Here is a 12,961-nt window from a genome sequence, read left to right on the forward strand (position 1 = left end):
ACATTTTTTCTTTTTTTGCCTATTATTACTTTGAAAAGTCAATGCATAAGGTTTTATTACAATTAGCAGTGGAAGTTACAGTTCGATTAAACATTTGTGTGGGGGTTGTGATTATAAGGCAGATTGGTTGGCACAGTCGGGAATGGGAAGAAAATTTCTGCCTTGTCCTTGTTAGCTGTCAATGCAGTGTTGATTTTAGGGACGGTGAGTAGCACTGTGGTGCCACCAGCACGCTCACTAACACTGCTTCAGGCACATCCTTCCCTGGCCTTTGTTTGCTGTTTGCTTGTTCTGTTGTTTGACACAAGTCATCCATCACTACACACGTGCCTGCATTTAACGGTCACTTCCTGCGGTCGTGGGCTTCTGACGCTGCACCTGTGTTCAACCAGCTCAACACAAACTCTCGTTTGAAAAGGATCCCAAAGATAACACTTCTGTCCTCTTACTATGCTACTGGCTGCCTCAGCTCATCCACTACTTAAACTGGCACTTGCTTTGTGAAGTGCTGGGCTTGTTATACCATTTATGTCCAGACTCTTCCGATGAAGCAAACGGATTATCTCCCAGTGCACTCCAAAAGCATGTATGGAAGAGTGAAGTTTACTGAAGGTCTGCAAACCATGGAGATACGCCTGGGCATTCTCAATGGGACACGTGAATGAGTAGAAAACCAAGTTGGAAACAAGGTACTAGGGAAACCTATTCAGTACACGCAGTTGTTTCCCTGCAGTTGGGAGCACCTTTGCACCTTCCCTTCTTGCAATCTTTTTCAAGTGTAGATCACTCATGTTAAATATATAGCAGGGAACATCTTGTGTTAAGTAAAGATATGAACCAGAACAGAAGAAGAGGTCAAGCGTGGAAATAAATTCCAGTCAGTACTGGATGAATGAGAAGTCCCTTTTCTCTCGCTCCCTCTTGTTTGGAGAGGCGGTGCTTGAATTCACTTCAGAAATGAGGAGAATAAAAGTACAGCTAGCTTTTTTAAAGAAAAAAAAGAAAGGGGGGGGGAAATCCCAATTTACTCTTTAAATTTCAAATTAATATCTGGAAGTGGGGAGCTCAACTCTGTAGTCACCTGCATCATCACCTTATCTTTTCCTGATCAGAATATGGAATAACAAATGTTGTGATGCCCACATTTCACTTGAATTTTTATATAAATGTTCTTGCTGTTCAGGGTACAAGTATTTGAGTGGTAAACAAACTATTTGAAACGGTTAAATCTAGCCTCATAGTTCATCAGTACACTTAGTTCTGTGGGCAACTTTTGGAAAAGAAGATTGATTAATCCATAGACCAAAGCCTCTTCCCACTTCTCCAGTCTTTCAGCATACTTTGTGGTCACAGCAGCAAGTGTGCTCAGGTTATCATTGAGTGGTTCAAAGATGCAACCCGGGTGTAAAGTTCCCCTTTCAAAAACCTTAGCTCTGCAGTAGGCTTTGTTTGGCTATATTGTATACGTTTGTGGAAGGGATTAGTGATAGATTTTTGTTTTTTCTTGGAAGTCATTGGAAAGCAAAAGACTAAATCTATTTTGATTTCACACGGGATAGATTAGTGGGTGTCAAATGTTACACAATACTTGACATATCCACTGCTGTTAAGTTGGCCGTGGCAAAGGGATTACCTGATAATGAATCACCAAGCTCTTTAGCCATTTAAAGGGAATTGTGCCGCTTCCTTGCCCTGGTGGTACTCTCTTTCCTGCCCAGGACCTTCTTGTGACAGTTCGTGTTCGAATGTAGAAAACTCCATGCAGATGTGCAAGCACCAGTTTGACAGCTTTGTGTTCAGCTTCTACCTTGCTAATTGTTTTCGTGGGATTATTTGGATTGTGTAGAAAGCTTTTTCCAAATCCCCTTTATTATTGAAGTTATTGTTGCCAGCAGGAATAAGATTAAAGGTGCTTAAGTCTGTAGAGTTGTTTCTAATTTGTACGTGTCATTTCAGTGGCATTTGAACAGAACTTTGTCTCTTCCCCTCCCTGCTCCCCTGTGGTACTGTGCTTGAGTTAGGGCTGAGAAGCCAAGCTATTGGAAGAAAATTCATTTTGTTCCCTAATTATTATGCTGGCACTCGGGAGATAATTTTTCCCTTCATGCACTGCCAATTAATATGCAAATGAGCTGATAAATATTTATACCATGATTTAAATTATGCAGGGAGCGCTTTCAGTGTACTCTGCAAATGAATTGTTCATGGACTTCAAAGTGCTGGCTGCTGTGCTAACGAGAGGAGATTTGCATAAGGCCCTAATCAGGCGCATACTGATTAAGCTTCATTATGGAAACTGCCAGCTGCAATCTTTGTTTCTATTTTATTACAAAAAGGGGAACTTTTCACGCTTCAGTCGCCTTGACAATGTCAGACACAGCTAGTAGGAGAGACTAAAACTCCACAGAGCAACTGAAGTTTCCCTGTTCAGTTGAAGATTGCTATGGTGTAACTGAAGTTGTATTTCTTCCCCCACCTCCCCACTCCCTGTCGTGTTCGGTCGAGAGCAGTAGTGTAGATTTGATAGAAATTGCCATTCTCCCATTCCTTGGACTATCTGAACCTGTAGAAGATACCACAGCAATGCTGGACTGCAACGACTACGTTCTAGGTGGGTACCAGCTCAGGTCTTTCTTATGAGCATTTTAATATGGAAATAGAGGCTGTGAGGTTGACTATGCATAGAGGCTTAATCATGTATGCAGAGGCTGGAGAAGGTATTTGTAAGGCTGAAGCTCACCAGTGAATCGGCAGCAAGTAGCTGCCTGGTAGATAGGTAGATCTGTACCAGGCAAATACATGGTTTGGTTTTTTTCTTCTTCTTCTTTCCCTTGCTCTAGGAGAATTTGTTTCCTTTGCACTGGAGAGATTTGCTGCTAGGCTTGGATGATATTAATACAGACCTTTTGCTTTTAGGATTTCAATCTGAGAAGCATTTGGCTTCTAACAAACACTGGACTTGACTTCCATATTGGTGTGTTATGAATTTTAAAGCATTAAAATGAATGAGAGTCCCAGTCTCAAAGAATTTAGTAGCTGTATTGAGCCATTCCCCAACAGAATGTATGTTATGTCTGTGTATTTTTAATGTAATAGCTAGGTTCTTCAGGCACACTAGAAAATAAGGTGGAGTGCACAGTGGTTGCCATTGATACCGTTGCAAGCTGTGCCTAAGGTTACTAGGATAATGTATTTCCTGCGCTGAGATTCCATCAGGACTGCAGAACAGACATGCCATAATTTCTTCTTCATGCCTTTTAAGGTTATTTATAATAACAGATCATCCCAATTTTACAATAGGTCTAATTTATTTTCAAGGCTCTTTCTCCAAAGCAAAATGTTGAGATTTTTTTTATTCTTTTGATTCCATTATATAAGTCCATATAAGAACCTATATGTCAAAGAGAATGTATTTTTCAATGCTAAGTTTTAAAGCAGACATCTGGATATTTGTTTCTGAATATGAAGAGGATTTTTGGAAAATGAATTTCTAAAGAAATTTTGGCATGTTTTTGCTCACATTGAACTTTGTTTTTTCCATATTTATCAATGAATCATTTTTGCTGGTGCTGATGGAGTGTCAGGCAGTTTCACTTTAATGGGTGAAAGGAAATAGTTAATGATATATTCCGTGTTAAGATTTTCTGTGTTTTACTAGCTGTGCAGTTGCTAATACTCCAGGTTGGTCCAGTGTCCTGTCTGCTGCTTCTTTCTTCTGAATACCTTTTGAAATGTTACTGAGGGTGTATGAAAGCCTGGCACAGCACTGCCTTGCGACACCCTCAGCCCTGCTAGTGCAGTAGCAGTACTGAGCGTTATCCACTCCTGAGAGTTTGATTTCAATCATGCACCTGCTGCTTTCGATCCTTCCTTCTGTGGAGTTTGTTTTTAGATAATGTTGGCAGAAGTTGTAACCCAGGGCTTTTATTTAAAACCCAAGTAAGATCTAAAGGACAAAGAAAAGGTGAGGGCATTATGGTTTGGATTTTTTAGCCCACTTCATTTGTTTATTCTTTTAACTTTAAAGCAGAAATCGTATGAACATGTATAAACCAAATAATCTTTTTATTTGATGTATAATGAATTCATAGGTTTAGTATCCTGCAGATACGTGTCTGTTTTGCTGGTAGCAGTTTTGTGCTTCAGATGTATGTCATAGCATTTGCAATGGAAATAGCGGCATTGTTCTCGATGCTTCACATGCAGAAGGCCCACAGATTGAACAAGAAATAGTCAGCTGGTGAAATAATGGATGCTATCCTTCATTTGAACCTGAGCAATAGCAGAAAGATGTTTCTTCATCCAACTTGCTGCTTTTTTGCAATAGCAATGTTTGAGGTCTTTGTTAGGGATGAATCTTTACAATAAAATATTCTTCATTTAGACATGCTTTTGGTAGTTGAGTAAACTTTATGTGTAGTACTAGCAAACACTGAAAACCTTTTAAAAAAATGATTTATTTTTCAGCATAGCCTGGCAAAAACCATGTCTGTACATTTATAACTTTGTCCTGAGCAAACTTGCAGGTCATGCGGGAAGATTTGTTGTATGAGCCTCCTCACATAGAGGGAATGGACAGTGTGTTGCTTGGAGTTCTATGCACAGGACAGTTGTGTCACTCCTCGGGGTTTAGTTTGTTTATTCTATCATTAGTATCCTGCACAGTGGCTCTAACACTTCAACAAACTAGCACAGGAGGGCTCTGTCTTGTTTTTCTTGCAAGAGCTTTCTGAAATGATTTAGTGAATGGACCCTATGTCACTGAGAGACAATCCTCCCAGCCTGTTCCCTTCTGTGGTTAGTGCTCTCATGAGTTCAGGCTATCTTTGTGCTCTGGGCTTAAAAAATACACCCAATGTCCAATAGCCCCATGAGTTAGCCTGGTTTCCACAACCAAGTGTATTGGACTTCTAAGCCCTCTTTGCACATTTTCCTGTTGGATGAGGACTCGTCCTGCTTGTGTCTGAAGTGAAGTCTCTCATTCAGTGTTATCTGAACCTAAACTAATTTTAGTAGCTCTCTGCATGTCAAGGAATGAACTAATGCTGTTTATCAAATGAATGTTGCCCATAATCACTTTAAATAAATGTGCTGTTGCCACAACAATAAACTCAATTTAAGCTACACAAAACCTTCTAGATAGGAGCATACTTTGTATTTGTTTTACACACAGATCTATCAGCAGGGAGGGGCACATCAATAACAAACATTTCTGTGTGATCAGTGAAACCCATGTTCTGCTTTTAGATTGTGGATCATACTATTCAAATGTGTAAAATGACAAAATAAGGAGCTGGGAAGCAATAGGTTCTGTATCTGCAACCTTAGCAGAGCTCTGTCTTTCAAGACTATGAACTCATAGCTTGAATCAGCTTAGCAGAGGTTGTGAAAAACAGGGCAAAACTTTCAGCCTTCTGCCAAAGTGTGGGCCAGCAGTGCTTGGCTGGAAGGTTTCTCCTCACTCATTCTCCCTTTCAAAAAAGCAGTTTAACATGTCTGCCTTTATTATAAGAGTAACATTGATAGTTCAGATCTCTTTTATGTGTGGTTGACATTTGAAAGAATCAAGCATGGATGGGCACAGGAACTTTCTGAGAAGAGTTGAGGCTCTGGAGAGGTTGCGTTAACTTCTCAGGGGGAAGATTCCTGTTTGTTACAGTCCTTAGAGCTTTCTAGGCCGTATTGGGTTCAACTGCAGCCGTTGCTTATGTGGAAAATTACATTTGTTTTAAAAATATTGACGGGTCTTAAATTGTGTTTCCTGACTGCTTACTGAAGTTCTTTCAAGGTTGATGTCTCTTATCTTTTCTCTCACATGTGCTTCATTCCTAACTAGTTCCCTCCTCTTCCCAGCCTGTGCTCCCAGCCAGGCTTCATCAGGACTCCTGTTTTCATTCAGGCCCTGTCTACATGCTTGCATTCCTCCTGGCTTGTGCTTGCATTTCTCTGCTGCTGTCGTGCCAGGTTCTGGTAGCCTGAGGTTGGCACTGGTCTCAGGGCAGTAGCAGGTGATAGTACACGGCAGTGATCTGGCTTCTCATTTCCAGCTCTCACAGACTGCCAAGCAGTGAAGTGTCTGGGCATTCTCGGAAATATCTGGGGGAAAGATGCAGCAGTTAATACTATTACTGTATTCTTCAGCCCTTTGGTATTTTGGAAATCACTGGTTTGATGAAAGTGCATGACAGAGGTAACCTTTTAAGCACCTAGCAAGAGAATATCCTCAAGTAAAGGGTTTATTTTGAGTTCATTGAACTTGGGTTTAACTGGTTATGGGAATGGAAGAATGTGCTTAAGGATTTGCTTATGCTTCATTTTATCAACTGGTGTGTCTTGAGATTCTTTTTGTAATTTTGGTTTGTGATAATGTGGCATACTGAGGTCGGTAGCAACAAATGAGGAGGTAATAAGCTGGAGAGCTGATGCTGTACACAGAACATCTGTATAGATTTCTATACAAAGAAACTATATTCTCTGTCTGCCATCTGGAGAGGCTCTCTGCATTGCACTATATTCAGCTGACAAGCTTTGAAACCAAGAGCAGACTTTACAATAGATTCATCCAAAGGGAGAAGGAAGAGGAATTATTTTATATTTGTATGGTTTTGCATGAATATATAGGAAACATAAAATAACATCAGTGACATTCTTGTAAGATAAAAATGTAGTATTAGGAAAATGGCATCTATTTAATTATAATGACTGAATTTTCTTTATCTTACGGGGGAAAAAACCCAACACAAGAATAATGTAGGCCATGGTGGTGGCCTACAGACATAATGTTTTAAAATCTTGATGTAGTCATTGTTCCTTCCTCCGTTCCCCTGCCCCTCCCTTGTTTTGCTTTTATGACTTTCATTGTACTGAAAATTAAGTCCATACCTATCTTTGCCGCTCAGCATGCTGTCTTTTATTCCCTTAACACCATGTTTTCGCATATGAGAATAATGACATAAAAAATTTTGAAACAATATTTATCAGAAGATTCAGTATTGAGTTCTGCTTCTGATCATTCTTTCTGTGTTGTAATCTGAATTAGGGTAAAACACATCAAATTCCTGATGTGCTGTAGTTCCCTTGAACCAGTAGATATGAATAGATTTGTGTGTGTGTTTTTTTTTTCTTTTTTCCCTCTGTATTAGCTTATCTTTATTTCTGTTTTAATGCAGACTCAAGAATGAACAATCCGTCAGAAACCAGTAAACCATCCATGGAGAGTGGGGATGGGAACACAGGTAAGAAATGATAATTGGTGTACAGATATTTTCTGGTGGAATTGAATGGAAATTAAAAGCAAAATTTCTTCACCAGTTTACAAGAATTAAAAAAATAATGCAAACAAAACAGAAAAAAACCCCCACACCTACTGTTTTTGGAGACTTGGGAACTTTTGTCATTAACCCTACTGTATGTAGGGCGTTATTTACACATACTGTATCAGAGCACTATCCACACTTTGTATGTAAGACATTTCCCTCTTCCTCTATCTCTAATGTTTCTGATATTACGGAAGGTCTGGTGGCACTAGCTCTCCATAAGTAGTCTCATTGTTTCCTGGCAGAATGTACCCTCACCACCATTAATTTTGTCATTTATTTTCGGGTTCAGATCTTCCCTGGCAGATGTGTGCCATTGGCTGATCTTGTTTCCATTTTAGATTTCATTCAAGCTCTCACAACAGTTCTCAAGAACAAGTCGAAGGGAGAAAGCATAATTTCTCAACATTAAAAAAAAAAAAAGTTATTTGGCTTTTCTGTAGTTTCTTCATATGTTAGAACAAAATCTTGAAATTTGGCTGGGGAAGAATAGCCTTTGTGTCAAGGCCAGTGTGCCTCTTGGTGCATCCTTAAGATGTGGCCAAGTTCTAAGCCATTGAAAAAGCTTGTTAAGCCACTATAACCCAATCGTGCTATCTCATGCTTTAATTCCTTTCTGGAGGTAATTTAATGTTCATTTTTAAAACAAGAGAACATTTCTGAATGGAAAGTAAATACTTTAACTGAACTCAGAATCTTCTTTGAGCTGAGTAGCATTTGGAAAGAGAATAATGAAAAGGAACTTGTTGCTTTGAGAGAAGTCTAGTTACCTTGTATGAGGAAAATTATTTTTCTTCCTCTTGGTTCAATAATAAGAGTTTTATTTTAAACCCTGGAGTTGGGATGAAATTAACAATTTATTTCACTTTATGCTGCTGTCTTCTTATTCTTTGTGCAAGGCTTTAATGCAGCTAAGAGTGGCTGAATGTTCCTGATACTGGTCCAAGTGGTTGGATGCTTTCTGTCAATACAGGTTGTCGGTCAAAAGGAATTCTGCTCGCTTATTAACGTGTGTTTTGTTACTGGCCTCTCAGTTTTTATAATTTCCTTTGTATTTGTAACAGGACAGATATAAATTCTTGTTACATGCAAAAATGATTTATTATGTATTTAATACTGGTTTAGGATGATATAAAACATTATTTCAAAAAACATATGGGCTGTAAATATTTCATAATCATAAACAGCATAAAGAGAACAACAGTTTTAAATATCCCTATAGAATCCTTATAGCTGGAGGGTGTGTTGTAAACTTCTGAGAAAATTCAGACTTCCTACTCTGTATGACCACAGTTCCCTGCCTATGATTTCTCCGAAGAGTGTATTCCCAATGTGCTTCCTTAAGTGCAGCTTTAACTAGCAGTTTCACCTAAACCAAGCTGTTAATCAGGAGGACTTGGTTTATCCCAGATACATTGCAGCTTCCCCAGCATCTGACACTTCTAAGATTCAGCTGGACAGGGTGCTGGACCATCTTGTGTAGACCGTGCTTTTGCCAAGAAAGGTTGGACCAGATGGTCCTTGAGGTCCCTTCCAACCTGGTATTCTGTGATCAGCTTCATCAGAACCCTGTTTCTGCTCTCCTAGGCAAATACTTTATCAGTGTGAAGGTAGTGGTCATGGTATGAAGAAACTGACGGATTGTAAAGCTGCATGTAGGTACTTTACACATCTGCATTTTTTTTATACTCTAATACTAAAGTTAGTTATTACAGAAGTTTTACCCATGTTTGGACCTTTTGCAAACATTACTTCTGTAATTTAAGCGTTCCCAGTGATTCCTTTCAGTTTTGTTTCCTGACTTTTTAAATGATGAAAACTAAAATAATCCAGAAATTTTTAGGACCCTTTGTTCTGCAGTCATTGTTTTGTTCTTAAATATAGTGCTTATAAACCACTGGAAGTAATTATTAATGGCATTTGTGACATTCTTTGGGGGCTCAAGCATCAGTTGCATTAGTCAACTGGCAGGTGTTGAACCCTGATAGGAAAACTCAAGGAATGTAATTTTAGGCTTCTGATCAGGGTACTCAGGTTTTGGATCTGGGATCTGTGCATACTTAGTGAAAAGAAGTCAACTTTCAGCCTTGGATACCAAGAAACTGGAGGTGCCATTGTCTGGGGAGCATAGGCCCTGTAGCAAAATGTGTGAAGGTGATTTTTATAAACACTCAGAGTTCTTATTTTTGTAACTTCCTGTAACTGTTTTCCAGTGACATTTGTAAATCACTTGTCTGCTGTGTAAGCACTACTAGTCTGTCTTTCAAACCTCACTGGATGTTTGTTTGGGTCATTCCTGTTTTATACTGTAGTAAGCTGATGCAATTTGAAAATTGTAAGAGAAATTACAGTAGTGCATGGAATTTACATTTGGCAGAGCTACTGTTCTCAGGGGAAAAAAAATATATGGTCGCCACTGTGTTAAAGGTGACTTAACATCAGTAGTTCTCTGAGCTAACAGCTAAATTTCATGGAAGTTATCAAATTAGGTTTTTGTATTTCTAATTCTGACTATTTAGGGAACACAGAAAAGCCCCCTGAATCCATTGGTCACAATAAAATGCCTGAAACAGATTTTAATTTTAAAATTATTGTGCGAACTAGAATTCCCTTTTAAGCATCTGAAAGAGCAACCCATATTTCAAAGGAGCTAAAACCAGCAACAGAATAAGTCTGTATGAGTGCAAGAGTTGTTGCATGGTGGTTTTCACAAAAATATTAATTGATCAACTGGTCATCAGTATTGCAGAATTACACAAACATTTTCCAACCTTCAGTTGTGGGTGGACAGTCTACTTAATATCTACTGGAAAAAAGAGAGATAAGTAAGAAGAGTGTCTTACAGTAAACAGATAGCCCTTTTGGTTCCCTTTTTATAGGTTATAGCATAACATTTTTCAAAACAGTTAAACCTTTTTGTTTGTTTGTTTGTTTAATGCATATTCTTTTTAAAAAGCTGTGTAAATTAAGTACTATGAAAGCCAAGGTTATAATATCTATAGAAAGTGTTGTATTTTGACATGCCTTGACATAGCAGCAAAATAATATTTCTAAGTGTAGTATTTGGAATGATTTTAAGAATTTTTGTTTATATTGCTTCATTTCCAGAGATTGTTTTTTCAGTTTCCATAAGAAGAAAGTCTATAGGAGAGTGGGAGAGGGACCCTGAAAAATTTTTGAAATGATAAAATTCTGGGCAAATAACAATGCTAAACTTCTTATTAGCAATGTGGACAAGGAATCAACACTCTCAGTATTGGGGATATCTCTCTCTGTCAACATACACACACAGAGAGGCGGGGGAGAGATGGAAACACGTACTGTAGATGCTGGCAGATGTCTCCCAGAGCACAGTGCAGATAACCACTCAAGTTAGTTTTGAAATCTTCCTTTTCCTCATTTGCCTCCACTTCCTGAGTCCTTTCGTGCACCTTACTCCACGTTTCCCCAGACCCGTAGTCCCTCACTCCTCTTTTGTTCTTAGGTAGTTTGTAAACTCAGACTAAAGTCTGATGATTAATGATCTTGAATTTTAAGATTATGTTCTTCTCCTGGCTAAAGATGCAACATTATCTCGCCTGCTTCGTTTTGTCGTGCCTTTACACTCTGCAGGTACAATTCCAAGACAGCATAAACTCATCCGTGCTCAGGGTGTCCTGGTACTTAGTGTCCTGTTCCTTTCCCTGGAGTGGCACTGAGTGAGGTAGCTCAGAGATTTGATTTGGCTGAAGATTAATTGCATTTAGTATGAATCTTCATCCAAACCAATTCCATGAAGTAGCTAACCACATGGCTGAATTTATGCCAGAATTTAAACGTGCTTAAGTTGCATTGGATTTGGCCTATAAGGATGAAATTTCATCCTACGGCTTGATTCAGTCTTAACAACTTGAGGGCAGGTGAGGTTCACTTCCCTGCTACCACATCTCTGACCTCCCCTGCTTTGCATTATCTGCCGCTTGCTGGGCCCTAAAGTCAGTTATTTAATCTCACATAACTGGAACAGTTCACGTGAATAGTTTTCTACTCACTTAGAAAGGTGGATTGGCTTATTGCTGTGTCCGTGAACTGCCAGAAGGGGCAGGACAGGGTCAAAGTAGTTGGAACCAAGAAGAAAGGGGAGATGGGAGATCGGGAAAAAAAACCCATCATGGTTGTTTTTTGGTGTTGGTGAGCTGTTAGATCAGCTCTAGCAGTTACGGGAGCAGTTATGGGATGGAGGTGGAAAAGACATAAATAGTTGGCACTCTTAAACTCACAATACTTGCCATTGCATCTGCCATGTCTATTAATCATCATGGGTTTTTGCATTTAACCTTGAGCAGAAGTGGCATTCTGGTCCTTTCGTGTCCTTGCAATGTGCTGACTTTCTGCTTTTGACAGCTCCATTTTCCAGTCTCCATATCAGATTTCTTGGATTCCACAGGAGTGGTGTCACATCCTTATGATCACCTAAAGAGCAAGGCCTCATACGCTCGACTCAAAGTTCATTTTCCCTGATGTTCTTCAAGAGACTCTGGCATCCTGTGATAAATGCAAGCAACCTGTGTAACATTGCTTGCAAAACTAAAGCTGCATCCAAAGGGGAAGGGACACTGTACTTCCAAACACCAGAGAAAGCTTAAGATGCAAGTTAGAACATAGAGTGAACAGGTGTCTTCTGGGGCTTTTTGCTCTGAGTTTGGTTTTGGGAGATGTGGGGAGAGAGAGTTGGAGTCCTTCAAGGTTGAATTTAAAGAAAATGTTGTTTTCTCTCAGTACCAGTTAGATCTGTTTTTTTGGGACCCATGGGAATTTTAAGCTCAGTCTTAGAACTGGCTTTGTTCAAAACTATCAACCCTAGGAGGCTTGTTTCAAATTTCTGTGTTAAGAGCCGGCAGAAGCGCTAACTGGAGCATTTCTTCTGCACACATGCACAACAGTGCTCTTTTAATATGGTATCATGATTTGAGGTTCTTTTTGAAAGATAGTTAACTAGAACAGCTTCACCTGTTTATTTAAGGGAGGCTTCCAACTGTTCCTCTCAGAAATGGGAATTCTACGGTTTACTGCAAAGAATGAAAATAGATGCTATTCTTCTACCTCTTTGCAGCAGACCTTCTTACCTACTTTTCTTTGGAGAAATGCTACTAAGTTGCATTCATTCAAGATCACTTCAGACCAGTGATTGTCCTCCCATTCACTTTGGATTGGAATTTTAGACTCATTAAAGCGAAACAACTTTATGTAGTTTAAAATCTTAATATTTTTAACATGCCTGTGGATCTTTGGCTGCACATGTGTCTCAAGTCTATAAACCCTGGCCCAAAGCATAGAATTAAAAACTTGAGAGTAGACCAACACCTCCTCCACCACACCTCCACCAAAGATGTGTCAAAGGGCCATGTGAGGTATAACTTACATGGGTACTAGAAAGCTTGACTATTTATATTGTATCTGTATTTATTTGAACAGTGACTTCATCTTTGGAAATTTTATCTATGTAATCTGCTTGTAGGTCAAAATAGCAATGTAAAATATTGGATAGTGTATTTTACTAACCAAATTTTGTACCCACTTGCTTTTGCAGATGTTTCAAAGGAATAACAAACCCCTGTTGTTTTGTGAGAGTCACCCCAGTGACTCTCCTGCATAATGGATAACCT

General features: G+C 39.1%; 1 protein-coding gene across 14 annotated transcripts in view; it reads left to right on the forward strand.

Moving 5' to 3' along the window:
* POU2F1 (POU class 2 homeobox 1) overlaps positions 1-12,961 on the forward strand; it is a 122,893-nt gene that overhangs the window by 62,433 nt on the left and 47,499 nt on the right. For 11 of the 14 annotated variants that reach the window (XM_042788470.1, XM_042788465.1, XM_042788471.1 and 8 more), the window contains one exon: positions 7,170-7,235. In XM_042788470.1, coding sequence (XP_042644404.1) covers positions 7,170-7,235 — 66 coding nt within the window. Of the gene's footprint in view, positions 1-590; positions 690-2,381; positions 2,612-7,169; positions 7,236-12,961 lie in introns of those variants that run through there. The other 3 variants (XM_032988202.2, XM_032988201.2, XM_032988206.2) reach the window with 3 other exon arrangements.

Source organism: Tyto alba, unplaced genomic scaffold (genome assembly GCF_018691265.1).
Source record: "Tyto alba isolate M040663 unplaced genomic scaffold, T.alba_DEE_v4.0 Super-Scaffold_14, whole genome shotgun sequence".
In the NCBI taxonomy this organism is placed as follows: domain Eukaryota; kingdom Metazoa; phylum Chordata; class Aves; order Strigiformes; family Tytonidae; genus Tyto; species Tyto alba.